General features: G+C 42.5%; 1 protein-coding gene and 1 long non-coding RNA gene across 2 annotated transcripts; one reads left to right on the top strand and one right to left on the bottom strand.

The window, feature by feature from the left end:
* Positions 1-2,946: 2,946 nt before the first annotated feature.
* On the bottom strand, positions 2,947-7,121 carry LOC146389511 (uncharacterized). Its single transcript, XM_084911705.1, has 3 exons — positions 6,421-7,121; positions 5,278-5,631; positions 2,947-4,533 (listed from the first exon to the last, which is right to left on the bottom strand). The coding sequence occupies exons 1-3, from the start codon at positions 6,599-6,601 to the stop codon at positions 4,433-4,435; spliced, it is 636 nt and encodes a 211-aa protein (XP_084767831.1). The 5' UTR covers positions 6,602-7,121; the 3' UTR covers positions 2,947-4,432.
* Positions 7,122-8,031: 910 nt separating this feature from the next.
* Positions 8,032-9,019, top strand: LOC146389510 (uncharacterized). Its single transcript, XR_014797588.1, has 2 exons — positions 8,032-8,332; positions 8,733-9,019. It is a non-coding gene; the product is annotated as an uncharacterized LOC146389510 (long non-coding RNA).
* Positions 9,020-17,877: the final 8,858 nt, after the last annotated feature.

Raw genomic sequence — 17,877 nt, 5'->3', positions numbered from 1 at the left:
CTCTGTGTGTGCGTCTCTGTAACAGTGACATTCGTGTCCCTGCAGTGCTGATAAATCAGGATGTTTAAGGAGCTGAAGTCAGCAGAAACAGACGGAGCAGCTCAGTCTCACTGTTACATTCACTTTGTCACAATATTCAACTTTAAGGACACTTTCAGCAGACCTGAGGGAAATCCCAGAGATAACACTGTGTCAGGCTGCACACGAGCCGAAGGCAGCTTTTAAAAAGGCTTTTCTACATTAAAGAACAGACGATGACTTATACAGAGGGACATCATCATTAGATCTGCTCAGTCTGAAAGTTTGCTCACAAACAAGTCAACGCTTTGAAACTTTCACCTGTTTTTTTCTGGAGTTTTCTTTCTCTCTCCATTAAAACCAAACTGCCGTAAAATTAGAGACAGTTTATCTGCTAAAACATGATAGTGATTATGTCCTTGTGTGTTATTTTCAGACTTGGGGAAAATTCTGAGAATTAGAGAAAAATAATAACAAAACGAGGCTAAGAGCATCCATTCATGCAGGGATTACCATGGCAACAGAGTCCTCTTCTTCAGACAACACTCATGTGTTAAGTATCAGCAGCTACACGGACTGAAAGCATAAACACTTCAGTCTGAAAATAGATTTCTTTGGTTTGTTTTGCGCGTGTGTGTGTGTGTGTGTGTGTGTGTGTGTGTGTGTGTGTTTGTTTTAGAGAGTACATTTTAAAAGACTTACTGAGAACAAACACAGTGTTTCTTGAAAGTAGCAAAGCTGCACAGCAGATAACGATTTGTAAAGTTAAACACAGACAGCTAAGTGTTTGAGTCTGTTTTGTATGGCGCTTGCTGTTTCACGGTGCATCACAGGATAATTGTCGTACAGTCACGACGCTACAGATAGAGACAGAAAGCAAAGGAAACAAAGCAGCACTCGAGCTATGTTACAAAGAAATATCAGGCTCACTGCTGCTGAGTCAGCGTTGAAGCTGCCTGCTCTGGATCAGCTCTAATGGCACTTTGTTTCAGAGTCAGCATGTGGCCTGTTGGTTCATATTCTACATCATTGAGTCGCTGTGATTGTAAAGTGCATATGATACAACTCTCACAGATACTGTGCAAACCAAGCGAGCTGTTCAATTCTAAAGCTTTATTTGTCCTCTTGGTGGACAGCACCTCCACCTCCTGCTGACTGTTACAGCCACGGAGCAGCTCCTTCATCCCCACAGTCACTCTGTGCAGTGCACACACACACATCGCTGCTCCCACCACACCAGTGCTCTCTACAGTCTCAGCTGACTGCAGAGACCCTGTAAATCAAGGGCGTAGATTTGGTTTTGGCATTGGTGGGGACGGATGATTCAACCATCGAACCCTGCCCTGTTTCTTTTTTTTCCTTTTCGTCTTTGCTTCTTGATTAAAAAAAAGGAGAAATATACTTGCCTACATATGCTATTCTACATGCTTTTAAACCATTTAAAATTAAAATTCATAGTTTTATATGTGAATTATATAATGTTAAGTTACTATTAAACAAGTGACTGACTAAGTATTTTATACTTTAGTTTACTTCAACCATATTCCATATAAATCAGGTATCATACAAAAATAAAAATAGCTTCAAATACAGTCATGACAATAAAAGAATATGACTTTAAGGACTTAACAACATTACTTCAGTTATACTGCACCAACATCTCTTTTACATTAGCACTAAGGGAACACTGAATGACCTGGTGGTTTTTGTCCATAAAACTACTCATCTAAGATTACCACAAAGTAACAGATCTCTCAGCAAAATTATGCAACATTTTAGGCACATTATTGACCCAATCAACTCAGTGAGCTGGGATGTTTTACTCTAAACATGAACTACTGTTACAGCAACAGACATGGACTACTGGTGTCCCACACAACAACTCAATGTCCACTATGTGAAGGAGCCAAACACATGCCTGCTCCTGTCATTAACTGAGATAAACTGCTGGCATATTTGTTTTACATCTATACTGTCCAGTCTCTCCTGGTGGACATGGCAACACGTTATTCATTCACATACATACAATTTTAGACTGATGTGGACCAAAGCCTAAAACGATGTGCCGGGAGTTTGCTGTTCTCCCCGGTTCAGATATTTGAAGTTTGCACAGCTACATTCTCGCCTGAAAATTTTTTAAAAGTTTACTTTGCAACCCAGAAAGAGTAATAAGAGGGGCACTGAAATTCGGGATTGTCCGAGAAAAAACGGGAGGGTTGGCATGTATTGCCTTGCATAGCCTGTAACGTTATTATGATGGACAGATTTTATGAGTGAACTTGACTTTAAGTGACTTACAGGTTTCTTTGAAAAATACTTTCTTATATCCAGGTTCTTTTTGCTGCCGTCCTCCTCTCCTCCTTGCAGGTCCTCGCAGCGCAGGATTGCCGCTGCTAAAACTAAACAGAGCTCCGTGAAAGGCACAGCCAATCACATTGGCCATATTTGTCACATGATATAGCACTCCAGTAGAGGACGTAATTTAACTCTTTCTGCACCGCTGGGTGAATGAGACGCTGACAGATCGCTTTTTTTTATTTCTATCGGGTTTGTTTTTCTTTACTCGAAGAGATCAAATTATTGGTGGGGACACGTCCCTTCCGTCCATGCCAAATCTACGCCCTTGCTGTAAATACATTTGCATAACGACTGAACGTCTTTCTGTGAAATAATGTGAATAATGTTGAGAGTGAAATCGCTGTCACTCCCAGACTGCACGTGAAACGTTATCATCTGTGCAGCAAAAAGATTTAAGCAGCTGCTTTTCTATTGTTCATGTCGACAGAAGCATCAAATAAATCAAATGTACACTCTGACGATCATGAGTGGGTTTGTTTTCTTTCTTTTTTCACAGAGAGTAGTGAGAAACAAGTCTGAGCATGACTCTGTTTGTGCCCGTTCAGCCATGACTCAGCAGCTAAAGCAGGGGTGTCCAACATACTGCCAGCGGGCCACATCAGGCCCTGATACACGTTCATATGTCAGTTATTATTAATGATTAATGTGGAGCCGAATCTTCAGCCCTGCTGGTCTCCATGCAGACAGAGGTGGGAGCATGCAGCCAATCACATGCTAAGACAGACTGGGTCACACCATTATGCTAAAGAAGGACAGCAAGTTTAAAAAAAATAGCCTCTGTTAAAAAGACTAAAGTTAGAGTTCAGAGTTGAACATTAGATTAAATAAAGTTAATACAAAGTGTCTTTGAAATACAGAGATGCAGAAATGTGAGCATGTAGCACACCCATATGGAAAAAAAATAGAAAAACTTATAAAAGACTTGCATCAGATTTGGCCTACTTCATATCATATAAGGCACGTTTCATTTATATAATTTTTCAAGGGCTCTTATATCTGTTTTCACTCTTGTATGCTTTTCATACAAGTTTCACACAAGACAGATACAAACTTTATAAGATTTATATAGATCTTTTCCATATGGGCAGAGCCACAGAGTCTGACTGAGTATCAATGAGTCTCACAGGCTGAATGTGTGTTTAAAGCCATTTATAATTATAATTACTGTATGTGGTCCCAATGTAAAGTCAGTGTGACACCCCTGCTCTAAATCATGGACTAAAGGAACCATTAACGCTCTAGCATAGCATCAGTTTATAGCATAGCAAGCATGCCCAGTGACGACACACGCTAGCCATGCCTTCATTAGCATTAATGTTAGCCATGCCTGTTACTGACTGCGTTCATGTGCAACACGCTGATAGTTGCTGCAGTGATATTTGATGCTCCACAAACACTGATTTGATTGGCTAACATTGGTCTGTACTGTTGGTGGAGTAAATTCAGTCTGTTCGTGAACGTGTGCAGAGTCTTTTGACAACAGTGTCATTTAGTTTTGGTGATAGTGGATGAGAAACAGTTTCACTGTTTGCTAAAAGAGCTGCACCGTTTGGTGGGGGCAGATCAAATGTGTGCTTTAAACTTACTGCACTTCTGATTGGATCTTGTTTACTGACAGAGGTGTTTAGTTATCGTCTTGTTTTCATCATAAAAGTCCGTGAAACTACTGTGAGTCCTGCCTGTGAGTACAAACATGCTAAACAAGTACCTCCCTTAAAACATGACCCATGAAAACTGTAGATTATAAGAGGAAAACTGCAGTGAATCAAACACTGTGATTATCTTTAAAGACAAACCACAAAAAGAAAACAGTTTCCACCCTTTACATGTAATCTCAGCATAATCACTTATCCTCACAGCCACAGTGAGTGCTTGTGTATTTAGCTGTAAGTGAAAAATGTCACATCACACATTAAATGAAAGCTGTTATATGAAAAAAAAAACAAACCTCAAAGCAAAATAAAAACCAAATGAATGAAAAAATCAAATAAGTTTCTGTTTAAACTCAGAGGCAGGAGTTTCAGGTCAGAGGTCGGTGTTTACAGCATCATCAAGATTAAACAGAGAAACAGAAACATGAGAGAAGACCCAAAATCAAAAATACCAGAAGAGACGTAGGTGGAGCAAACCGCCTCTCGCCAGCATTCAGTGGTGGAGCTGCAGGTGAGAAACAGGAGACAGGTGTGAGACATGATCTACTCTCTGCTTTCTACAAAGTCTCATCACCAATATCTTCATAAAAGAAAATGTCAGAGGAAGGTTTCCAGCACCATGTTGCATTTATGGCTTGAAGGATTAAGACAGTTCTGAAGTTAAAAGTGGGCCAACCCAGTGCTAACAAGGTGTACCTAACAACACGAGCAGTGAGTGTAGGTTGTTGAGAACAATCTAAACTCACTTATATTGTAAGTCATTATTACACTAATTGTCCTATAACTCCTAGTACCTCAGCCTCATGTGTGCAGACGTTCTATCAAGGGCCTTCATACTGCTTTAAATTCTCTTTAATATTAATTTCTTGCTTGATCAAATTAAATAATCAAGGGGCTGTAACTGAAAGAACAATGCTCCAAGTGTCCTGCAGTGCACCCCCTACCCCCCTTAAGCAAGCAGTTTGGTGACAGGAAAAGAACCACGCGCAGCCATCTGAGAGGCCGGCTGAGGTGAGGGGACGTGGACAGGACAAAAGACACGCTGGGGAAGAGAGCCGGGGATTAATAATTACTAATGATTCAATGCAGAGAGGTGTCTAAACACAGAGTGAGTGAAGAAGAAACACTCAGTGCATCATGGGAATCCCCCAGTAGCCTAGACTGCAGCGTAACCAAGGTAACTGTAGTTGTGATTTGGCGCTGTATAAGGATCAGAGAGAAAGGATTGTGGACGACTCTACAAACTCACCCTCTGGATCAATTATCAGCTGGATGATGATGATGGTGACAGCGTTCTCAATGGGAGTCTTCCACTGGTGCATTTCTGTGTCGATGGCCAGACACTCATATATTCCACTCTCAGGCAGCGTCACATTCTGCAGAGCCGAGGACAAATTTCCATTGTTCATCCTTTTATCCATCAGATGCATGCGGTTCCCAGGTGGATACTTGTTGGCTTGATGAGACGTCTTGCTCTGGTACAAAAGCACTTCTACTGGCTTCACGTCAATTCTCATCCACACCACAGCCGCGATGGGATAATCTTTATGAACTTGACACGGCAGAACGACATCCTGTCCACGCACAGCTCTGATTGTCAGGTCTGCAGGAGACGAGACAAAACAGGACAGAGAGTGTTGGTATCACTGAGACTGGGAATCATTGTTTCAAGTACCTTTAATGACAAACAGTCCCACACACACACACAAGCATTTATGTTCTGTTGTGAATAAAATATTGGCTCATGTGATTTGAAAGTCTTTCAGTTTTCATCTGCTCAAATTTAAAGAACGTCCCAACTTTGCTGGGACTTGGATTGTAAACTGCAGAGTGGATTGATCACTGATCAGTGTTTGTGCGTCTAAAGGTTGATACATGAATAGTGCAGTCAGTGTTTGACTGTCCACAGAGTCTCCAGTTCAGGTAATTTAAATAGCAGATGGAATCTGAAGTGGATTACTCATCCGCCCGGCGATGCATCAAGTAGGGTCTAAAAGCTCCATTTGCTGCTGAGTGATGTCTCCTAGGAAAAAAGTTATATTTAGACCTTGTTGTTCAAGAAGATAAAAGGAAAAATAGTTGTTTTTTAAAAAATGATAGTTATTATTATTATTATCATTTAAATCTTGTGTGGCTGTTGTAGCAAGCACACTCATGGTCTGAATGCTTTGCTGTGCCAAACACAGGAGCCTTCAGCAGAGGAGACCTGCTGTATGCTCCTCTTGTGAAACTTTTTATTGTATTTTATGATTCACATCACTGTCACAGTGGGTAAAGGCCAAGTTAGTGAAAGACAGGAGGATGTCACATGATTAAATGTCAACAACTTGATTGGATCGCCAAGGGTGAGCAGGTATAAAAGTGAGGTGTAGAAGAGATTCGGGGTTCTTACATTTTGTCTTCTGGCCTACGGTGCTGCTGTCACTTGGTGTTTGCTCTCTTTGTGGTGGAGCATCACATCCTGTTCCTGTTACAACACACACAGTGGTAGTGAGGGCCAAATGAAACTTTCTGAAGCTCAAGTTGAAAAAGGGTTCATTACTCGAGGCTTTCCAACACCTTTTTGGTGACATCTGGTGGCCAAACTTATGAAAGGAGGATTGAATCTACAACTTCTTCATTATGACTTTCCACTTAACAGAGCCGAGCTGACAGCTTCTGTTTAACGTCATGTTAAAGTTCTGTCACTGTACATTTCAGACCTGGGGGCAGAATTGCTGATGGCCTGGTTGATATTTAGCAACAGGCAGAGCGTCCTCTTTTCCTCGCTGGCTCCATGACGACTCTCATTACCACACACACTGGTTCACTATCGCTCGCACAGAGACACCAAAGCTGAAGGAGAACTTGGTTGACTGATCACTAACTCTGTTCAGATGAACCAAGCCTCGGCACAGTGTTCCTGAAGCATTGCATGAATTATTTTGACACATGTGCTCGAGCTTCAGTGGTGCTTTTGTGTAGCTTGCCTGCGTAGCCAATTCAGTAAAAAACTTCTAGAAAAACCTCTTATTTCATAGTGTAATCTTGACGTGCTTCATCTGGAGCACACTCTCTGTGTATTCACTTGCTAATTATTGTCAGTAATCACTTATTGTGTCTTGAGGGTTTTGCTAGCTAGCTTGGCTCTTAGCCGACTCGCTAGCAGCATGGCCTCTTCACCTGTCCCTCCTGCACTTTCCTGCTCATTGTGTCAGATGTTTAGTTACTCCTCAGCCTTCTTAAGCAGTAATGACACTTGAAATAAATGTAGCCTATTTGCAGCTCACTGAATTGGAGACTCGGCTTCACACCATTGAAAAACCTGTAGCTAGACAGCCGGGCAAACAGGGTGACTGTGTGATGGTGAGGAAGAAGCATAGTCATAAACAGATGCCTCAGAACACCACCAACCTGTTCATGTGTCTGACCATTCCCCCCCCCCCCCTCTGCGACACCCCCTGGGGATCAAACTCTGGTGATTGGCAATTCTTTTCTGAGACATGTAAATGGAGTCGTTCTTATATGCTGTTTTTCTACTCTGAGCACATTTAAGTTAGAAGCCGTAGTCAATTGTCTTCCAGGGGCCAGAGCAGGTGCCATTGTGTGTGGAACTTTGCCGAAACAATGTTGGACTCTGTCGTTTTCTCTGGTCCCCTCCCCAATTGGTCCAGGAGTGACCAAAAAAGCCCTGCAATGTCTCCAGAATTATGTAGTGGATTGAGGTGAAACACATGTAGTGTGGGTGTCAAAGAAGAGGAGTCTGTTGACTATCACAGATTATTTTTCTTAAATGTTTAACATGACATTATCACATTCCTTTAAAGTTTTTAATAAGTTGATTTTAAGTTTAAGTTTAAGTGTAAAGTTTGTCTTTAATTTCTCGAGAGTATGAAAGCTGGTTGAGATGACACTCAGCACAGGTGTAGAGCAGGTGGAGCAGAGGAAGAATGTGTTCAAAGTTGACTCTCAGGGATGATTTTTAATGATTTTTATTAATATGATGCAATCAGGCTGCTTGTATGTGAGCGCGCATCCACGTTTGTGATCAGCGCAGGAGAAAAGGCGCTGCCGTAAAGCGGAGTGTAGACGCGCAAGAAGACTTGTGCGGCGGACGAGAGGCGGCTGTCTCCACCGCGGCTCACAATCACGGCTCACTGTCCCGCGGTCCCGTGAAGCCTGAAGAGACTGGAGCTAGTGTTCTAGTTTGTGTTTATCACGGACTCTTTACGGCGCTGCACACTCGCTCTCTCAGCACATTCGCGCTCAGAAAGAAGCGCGAATCGTTAAAGCAGACTAACGTGGAAACAGGTGAAGAGACGAAGGTAAGCGGTACGGTTCGCTGACGTCACAGTGAAATCCAGCTTCATGGCTTTAACACTGAACAAATCCGGTCCGCACAGGCTCAGAGACAGACTTCATCCTTTTACTTTAACCGTACATGAAAAATGAAGCTGAGACAGGAGCTCAGTGTCACAGCTGGGAACAACATCAGCTGACATTAAAGAAAAGCAGACATTTGTTCCCTGATAGCAAAGATGGAGATGGAGAGCGTGAGGGAACTACAGAGAGGAGGAGGACACGGGCAGTGTGAGACACACAGCCCTCAGATCTGTGTGATTACACTCCACACAGTATCATTAACACTAATGAGAAGATAAAGTAATAAGTTACCGTAGTTCTCAGTTACAGCCTCATGTTTACTCCACGTTCGTCTCTTTTCAGGCATCAGCAGGAGGGAGGATGACCCCTCAGTGTGAGGACGATCCCCACCACATGAATGGGGGACAGGAGGCGCAGCTTCCAGCCCAGCTGGTAGGAAAGTCCTCCTCAACTTCTCTGTAACTATAGACTCTGCCTGTTGCCATGCGTGCAAGCGTTTCGGTCCACAGTGATGTCAGTCAGTGCTTTTTAAAGATGTGCAGGGTGTGAAATCTCCTGTTTGATTGTTAAATGTTCATTCACTTTGTTTGTGCTCCAAATAAATTCACTTCATAGATGAAACAGTTCAATGTTGCCTCTTGTTTTGGTTCTGTGCCCCCATGAAAAAACACCCAGAGCCCACCCGGGTAAATCTGGCGTGGAAACGCCACTGCTGTCAACATGTGTCTTCATGTATCAAATATTGTATATAAAAATGCTCTTTCCACTCATTTTCATGTCCTTTTTCTGCCCACTGAAATCTCAGGCAATGCTTAAACAAGAATATATCCAAAACTATAAAGATAAGAGCCTCAAATCACTGCTTTTACTTCTCATGCGCTTGAATCAGGATCTGTCATTTAGCACAGAGACTTCAAACAATCAAGCGGTCCTTCCAAATCTGATATTCGAGCACACGGTAATAAAAACACTTGACATGTGGAAGATAATTAGTGCCGATGTCTGAATCTTCACAGAAATGCAAAAATAAACACGTAGAATAGAAAAGAAAACAGCAGATTTTTGGTCACAGAAGTGAAGAAAATGCTGACACATATACCTGTGCATGAACACTGCAGTGCAGACAAAACACATGATTTCCATCTTTCTCATGCAAACACTCACCTACAGAAGTTGTAAACAGGCAGAGAAGAGTCAAAGCCAGCAAAGCTTTAGTGGACATGTTTGTGTTCTCAGCAGTGGAGGTGACGCTGCTCAGAGCTCCTTCTTCCTCTTGGGAGCAGGACACAGGGGTACAGACCTTTATACACTTGTGCATGTGATGACAGCAGTCATGTGCTCATGATGCGTCTGCCCATCACTGTCACACTCACTGTTTCCATCAGCACATCCACCCAGCTGAGCAGCTGCATGCATGTGTGTACATTCATACATGCAGCTGCTCAGAGTGACGTCAGGCTGCAGGTCAGTAACCATGGTTACAGGCGACGCTCTGAAACTTATGATCAAAGATGTCAGGTTATTGTTTCCATGCAGAATCAAGACTGAAGTCAAATAAATCCACTGTATGTCTAGATAGTGTGTTAGTGTAGTTTCCATGGTAACACTGACTATAAAAACAAAGGTGATCCATCAGTCCAGATCAATAATGTGAGCTCATTTAAGCGCACATGTATGTTTGTGTATTCAGAGAGGTTGATGTACTCTGTCCACCGATGGCTACTGACATCTAGTGGACATTTGATGACATTACATCAACAGTTTGTGTGAAATGAATAAAATGCAGTTGTACTCTAAAAATAAAATACTGCAGAACTAAATAGAACACATTAATTCACACGAGGGGAAGTCATGTGACTGTGATGACAGATGTCATTGGGTGGAAAGATCAGCGCCATCAGAACACTGACTGATCTGCAGTCTGTGGCATGAAACAGTCATTCATCACTTAGCTCTCTGTAACCTGATGGAGTCAGTGTGCAAAACAAGGTGATGCAAAGATCTGGATGGAGCAGAAGAAGAGCAGACGCAGAGTTTCAAAGGCGCCATCATGGCTCAATAATATCAAAATAATACAAATAATAACAAGTGGCAGGTTAGCCTTCTTAGACTGTGAGATTTCCATCAGCAAAGGGGGACATCTACAACCTGACGTGTACCGTAAACCTACACATACGGATCAGTATTTAAGGTTTGACTCTCATCATCCACTGGAGCACAAACTGGGTGTCATCAGGACGCTACAACACAGAGAAGAAGAACAGCACATCATAAATCTGATTATGGAAATTTTGTGTGAAAGCTCCAAGAAGTTTGAACTTTTCCATAGAAACGTTAGTAAATGAGGCCCAATGTCCATAAATGAAAGAGGGGAAATGCACAGGTGATGACTTCATGCCTGCTGATCTCTAATCTGGAAATAAAGAAGAAGAGTTAGACGGAGCCATGTGTGCAGCAGGGAGATGAGTGCTGTCATGAAGTGTGACTGCTTCCAGCCTGCAGTCAAACACCACCTTCAGGATGTTTCAACAGACCCACACCTGTTGACCATCACACCATGAAGCTGCCTCCATTTAGAGCAGTCACGTACTCTGAGCGCCTTCTCATCGGGTCTCCTTCGCCTCATCGTGTTTCCCATAAAGGAGGAGGAGTCCTCTTTGTTGTTCTGGTTCTCTCCTTACATTTAACCTTGCACCATCCTCAGCGTCCTTGTCTCCTCCCTCCTCGTGTCTCAGGTAAAGCTGCCACAGAAACTTGCCGAGCTTGTGTGATTCATCTGAGCAGAGCCTTAAACTCAGACTCTCCTGTCTTCTTGTCACACAAGCCTAGTTAAATAAAGTTTTTTTGTCCTCATGTGAACAAACTGAGTGTGTGTGTTGAAAGCAGCTGCTGTGTGCGTGTGTTTCACTTCTTGTTGCATACTAAAACACACACACTCTCTTTCAGTTCAGTTTAGTGTGTGCAGCCAAACATCACGGCGGACTGCCACAGAGTTCAGCTTCCTCATAGTTTCACACGTCATAAGCCTTCGCATCACTTCCTGTCCTCACAGGAAGCTAAACACAGACGGAGGAGACACTCTGTCTCTCACAGCAAGGAACGGAGCGTTTGTCAGAGCCACACATACTCTTAAGAACAAAATCAGTGTTTCCAACTGTTTCTCAGTGTTTCACAATAAAAGCCTTGTTAGTACAAAACTGTCCAGCAGCTATTAGGAGGGCCTTTAATTTGAAATGGATGGAAGAGGAAGCAGAAAAGGTCAGCCAGCTTCAGCGGTCAGAGGTCAAAGGTCATGTGAATGAAGAAATGCTGTTCATACTTTGGTTATTTTTTCTGTCTGAACTGGCAGGAAGTCCTCTGTGAGAAGCAGGAAGTCCCACTTTTGTTGTTTTTGGTAACTTTCAGAAATCTTCCAGCCGCTATAAAATAAAGTGATGCAGGTAACATCGCTGTGGCAGATGGAGGGCTCAGCTTTCAAATGAACATGACATCAAATATGAAAAGACATCTGTGTAAAGAAGGATGTAAAACATGGACAAAGATCTGCAGGCACCTACTGTTATGTGATTATTATTAAGAGGAGCTAATATGGGATAAATGTCCTCTTTCCTTATAGTCCCTGTTAAAAATCTGTTGATAAAAATTAATAATCTTTTAAATGGTTGAATGTTTTCAATAAAATTAAAGCTATGAATCAGTTAAATAGCTAAGAGAGGTGGGTGAAATTAAGGCTTTTAGTCTGAGGCACCATGAAAGTGATTTATTAGAGAAAGTTTTAAATCATGATTAAAGCACTGATGGATGGGGAGCTTTGTGTGAGCACACCTGCAGGGACGAGGCTGCTGAGGCTGGTCATAGAGATCAATCAGAGAGACGGTCTGGATAAATATCAGCACTTATTCATTCAGTTTTATTAACATAGCATCAAATCACAGCAACAGTTGCCTTCATGCACTTTACATTGTAAAGACTCTACAATTACACTGTTACAGTTAAAGCTGCTGTACCTAATGATCTGTCTGAGTTGTTGCTTTTTTGTGATCAGCATGGAAACACGTCTGTGGAGAGGAAATCCAGCTGCTGACGGTCACATCTGCATCATTTTAGCTACAGTGGATGTTTCAGTGTCAGAACTGAAGGTGGAGCTTTGTGTGTGTCAGGGTGAGGCTGCAGCAGCCGCCTCCAACCGAGCAAAGAGGTTCAGACTCAGCAGCTCTGATCATTCATTGGAGTCAGCACAGAGTGTGGAGACATCTCGTGGTGGTGGAGAGAAGTGCAATCAAAGCTCTGCCGGTGAATGTAGTTACTGTAAGATCACTGATGGCGCTCTGTGATATGTGGATTGTCCAAACTGAACTCAGTGGTAACGTTTCCTCGTCCTCTGATGAACAATGGAAGGACGGATCAGCTGATCAGCAGTCAGGATGTCGTGACACGAGTACTGGATCCAAATTTGAAGTTCTTTTCTCTGACCAATGAAATCTGACCTGGAATTTGGGAAAAGTCTTGGAAAGTTGTTTTCTTGCATTAAGGATTCTGCTCACAGACTGGGTGACCTTTGACCTTTAACCCCTGAGCTTTGTATTGAGCTACAAAGTTCATACCCTGCTTCTTTTTCCAGTTGAAAATATTGCAAAAGTTAATTTCCACAGCAGAGCCTGACACAGCGCTCCACACCTTCACCTTCATCACATTTGTGCTTCCTGAAGTCCAGCTGCTTCCTAAACTTCCAGACTTCGAACTCAAAGAGAGGAGATCACTCCACTGCACTGCAGACAGATTTCAGACCTTCATGAATTCTTTCTAAGGCCTGATGTGTCTTTGCTTCCATCTACATGACACATTTATTCACACCTTATGAACCAATCAGGAGCCTCCTACCTGTTCCCACAGACGCCTCATTAATAAAAGGAAATCGGTGTTTCTATGAGCCGACGAGCTGAACTCAGACTTTTCACTTATACCACGTCTTATTTCTTCCTTTTGTAACAAGTGTCACCTGGCAGTTTGTTGCTCTCTGCCAGGTGATTGGCTGAAGAGCTTTGAAAAGGTAGTAGGTGTGTGGGGTGAGGTCTGTGGAAAAAACCAGAGGCGATGAATTCACTCGAGTGCGAGTGGGTATATTGTGGTGTGACCACGAGTTTTAATAGAAGAATTGATCAAATCTTAGATCGACTGCAAATTGATCAGTATTGTAGGTATATTGACGGCTTGTTTTAGTTTTGTGATTTTGAATGGTTTAATAAAACTGATATTTTATTGGGTAACATTTCAATCGATAATGTTGTTTGTGTTTTTCAGCTGTGCTGTCTCTGCTGTCCTTTTTTTCCGTTCTTTTGATTGATTTGTAACTTTGTTTTGGTTAGTCCGTCCAGCCGTAAGGTCGGTTGATGATTGAGTGAGTTGTGTAAGGGCGGACTAACCTCCCTTTTTGTTTTTTGTTTATTTGTTTGTGCCACTTCCCTTTATCTCCCAGATTGCAGGTCATGCATAGCGCTGATTCCCAGCTGTGCTGAGACCCAAATTGTTCGCAGTGCGTACCCACAGGTAAATCGATTGCAGTGTCTCTAAACAGGGTGTGACGGTTTGCAGTGTTGTGTTATTTTTCACCGTTTGTGTGGTAAGTGTCATGTGCAGCTGGGATATCAGCAGGATGTGTTGCAAGGCCTGTCTGGAAATAACTAGGAAATTGTATGTTTTATTAATGTAATAAATAAATGATCAATTTATTTCCTTGCCCCTTTTACTCCTACCTTGTGCTCGGTTACACTTTATTGTATTTATTTATTTTACCTTCACACAGTTTATTCAGGTGTAACAGTGATTTTATTTCTTTATGTAGATATTTTATATTCTGTAACTGAAACTGTCCACGTTTGATCTTTACCTCAAAGTGACACATGGACTCTTTCTGTGTCCTCAGTTTCCCAGCATGCCTCAGCTGTGGAGCTGTATGAGGGAGAGCTGTTTGTCCTGCTGCCCTGTGAGTTTCCCACTTTTGAACTGGACAGCCCCTCAGTGGTGTGGAGTCGCTCCCACCTCAGTCCTCCAACCGTCCACCAGCTTCAAGGAGACAAACTGAAAGATCCAAACCAGCGTTACAGCGGCCGAACATCCATGAAGACTGACGCTCTGGAAACTGGAGACCTCAGCCTGAACCTGACCAACCTCCACCTGTCTGACAGCGCCACCTACACCTGCTCCATCAGATCATTTAGACTGAGAATGGAGACTGAGAGATGTCCCACTGCAGGTCAAAGGTCAACATCAAACCAAAACTCTGCTGTAGACAATCACAAATTGAGAAATTGATCTATAATGTTGATGTAATGTTGGATCTAAGCTGGGTTTTCTGAGCTTTGGTTCCACAATGGCATGTTTAAAAACACTGGGAACACTCCAGTCTGAAGAAAAGCACTGAAAAGATTTACAACCCAAGGACCAATAGTGTCAAAGACTTTGCTAAAAAGCTTTGAGGGGAGAATATCTGAGGGAACTGAAGACGGCTTCTTTTTATCTACCAGGGTCACCATATCATCAAATGTCACAGGTGTAAAAGCAGGCCAGGAGTGAGATGCCAGAACAAGAAAGCTTTGGGGAGATTTGTCATTGATTGTTTTGATCTTATCAACAGAAAATCAGACTTTTGTTGCTGTCTGCTTTAGAGCGCACATTTATAGGTGAGGCAGCTCGAGACACAACAGTCAAACAAAACTTGGGAATTTCTCTCATTTTCTGATATGAACTGTTAAATGGGTTCAAATATTGAGGGTGAGCACAGAAACAACAATTGGTCTAGAAGAGTTGGTCAAACAATGATTTAATGAATACACGCAGCGTGGGAGATGAACACTGTAAAACATTCAGCATCGATCTCGCCCCAAAATTACACACATGCAACTGTCTTATAGCATCAGGGAATATTTTCTGACGCCTCCTCTTACGTCAAACAGATACAATACAGACGTAAGTTTCAAACCACAAATGTTCTGTTGACTTTTGACACATGGGAAAAGAACATTTTCTCCGTCTGTAGGCCAGGTGCATTCTGTTGACGTCTAACTTTTCGCTTATCTCCTGAAAACACGAAAAATTGTGTCTGCCACGCTTACCCAAAACATGAACTTAACTACTGTGTGTATGTGTGTGTGTGTGTGTGTGTGTGTGTATCGACCTCACTCGAACTCTGTCTTATGAAGAGAGGCCAATTCTTATGTGGATAATAACCGAACTGAAACTATGTATGTAATAGGTTGACTGCACCTGTAATACAAGTTTTAACGTAAGGCCAACAGCTTCAATAAATGCTTTGATGAAATGATAATTAATGTAATGGTAATGATGATGGTTATGAAATCATCAGTAAAATATTTCCCTGATCTCCACACTCCCGCTTTTGACCTCTTGACCACAAGAGGTCACCATACGTTGCGCTGTGTCACTCCTCAACCCACTCAGCTGCTTCTATGTCCATCAATGGCATCAATGGCCCGGGTCACCGTTCCCAGGTCCACTGCCCTCGCTCTGACCCTCTCTAGCCATCCTCTGGCCGAGGGACTGAGACAACACCCTCTGAGACATGAGACAAAAATAAACACCTTTCCCTACTACGCCTCCCTCACTTATTATGTTCCTCAATTGGTCTCTTAATTATTCAAACTTGGTTCAAGCTATCATGTTTGGGACTCTCTAATCAAAAGCGAGCCTGACTTATGGCCTTGGCTCCCTATTTCGTCTACCTTCAACAACGGTGGGAGTGAAGCTCCCGTGGAATGTGCTCTGTCTCCTCTATTATCAGAAAACAAGGTCCTGACTCTCTGAAAACAGTATTTCTTATAACTCAGCAGTATAATGCATCGTAAACAATATCATTCATTCACACTGAATCAGCAGCCTAATGTAATACAAATCAGTCTAATAAGTGTAATAGTTATCACCTTCTTCTAATTCAGGAGAATAATGCAAACTAAAACTACATAATAATTTCACAATCATTAATCAGGGGCATAACGTGGCATAAGATAATATAATAATCTCACAGAACCTAGAAAAATCAGAGCAGCCATTTTCACCATTTCATTTAAGGAGAGCATGAGATCTCTGTGAGAGCCTGTGCACTTCCACTTTAGTTTTCTTCCATAGTCATTCAGCTTTGTGACACATTCTCCTTAAGTTTAAAATAGACTCGTTTATCCAACAGCGTGTCCTCAAGTCAATTTCAAAAAAGGCGCAGTTATGGTCTCTCAAACGGACATCCTCCGCAGACACGTTGCTAATGCTGAAGCCCAAAGTAAAGAGCCGTGTGAGACATGGCCGACTGTGGAGGCTCAGTCTGTCTGTGCTTCTGCTCTTCATCCAACATGTCTGCAGCACTTTACAGGACGCTGCAGACTAGTTACCAAAGAACGAGTCAGGAACACATCAGGAACAAACTGAGACACAATCTGACTGAGACTAGAAGACAAGGAGGGACAGGGAGGTCATGTGACCATCACAGCTGATGGATCATGGTGTCTTTTGTTGTCCTCTCAGTTTACAAGGTGGAGGTGGATTCACGGGTGGAGTCTGTCCCGCTCCCCTGTAAAGCCACACTTCAGCTGCCTAAAGACGTTAGAGTGGAGTGGAAGGACATGAAAGACAGGAAGGTCCACGTGTATGAGAACAGCTCTGACAAGAATAAAGAACAGGATGAAGTTTACAGAAATCGAACGAAGATGAATGAAGACCCGCTGACAACTGGAGACCTCAGTCTGAGCCTGAAACACCCCACAGAGAGAGACACAAACACCTACACCTGCACCATTAGCAGGGAGGGAAACATCCTGCTGAAGAAACAAGTGCTGCTTACTGTCAGAGGTCAGTGCTGTAGATACAGGTCAAAGGTCAAACTCATTGTGACGGTAGGACCATTATCAGTTTACTCCATCCATTTAATCCATAGATCCTGTTTGATGTCTGTTTGTAATAATGACAAACTGGAAACAGAACTTTACGATTGTTTCTTTAACCGCCAAGGACCGCCACATATTTGGACATCACATTTTGGGACGTCTAGACCAAAATACAAAAATTTGTTCCACGAGGGCCTGATATCCACTAATGAGGACATAATACTGCCGCTGTTCTATCAAAATTTAAAACGAATGTCCTCTCATGTGGATCTCATTTTTCTCAGAGACAAAAATCAGGTAAAAAAAAAAAATCTGGAAATTCTGTTTTCAGGTCCCAATCAGCCCAAATAGCAAAGAGAATTTAAAAATGCATGCCATGTAGGAGTTCGGGTCTTAGGAGGTTAAATATAATATTTATTGGAGTATTAAGACAGTTATTTGAAGCACCTTTGGCTGAATGATCATTTTTACATCCACGCAGCAGCTGACAGGAGAAAAAATCCCATCAGACTGTGATCAGCTCCAGCAGCTGCTTCTAATGTGCTGTGCTTTGTTACCTTCTGCTCTGCTTCAGCTTTCTCCGCAACTGTGACACC

This window comes from Perissodus microlepis, chromosome 3 (assembly GCF_051167445.1).
Source record: "Perissodus microlepis isolate ML-2025 ecotype Zambia chromosome 3, ASM5116744v1, whole genome shotgun sequence".
NCBI lineage: Eukaryota > Metazoa > Chordata > Actinopteri > Cichliformes > Cichlidae > Perissodus > Perissodus microlepis.
This window is presented reverse-complemented; position numbering and strand designations above follow the sequence as displayed.

Coding starts and splice junctions, on each gene's coding strand:
- LOC146389511 (XM_084911705.1), bottom strand. CDS start 6,601: ATGTCACCAAAAAGGTGTTGGAAAGCCTCGAGTAATGAACCCTTTTTC. Junction 5,632..6,420: donor CGTAGGCCAGAAGACAAAAT/GTAAGAACCCCG, acceptor CGTCTCCTGCAG/ACCTGACAATCAGAGCTGTG. Junction 4,534..5,277: donor GCTGATAATTGATCCAGAGG/GTGAGTTTGTAG, acceptor TCTCACCTGCAG/CTCCACCACTGAATGCTGGC.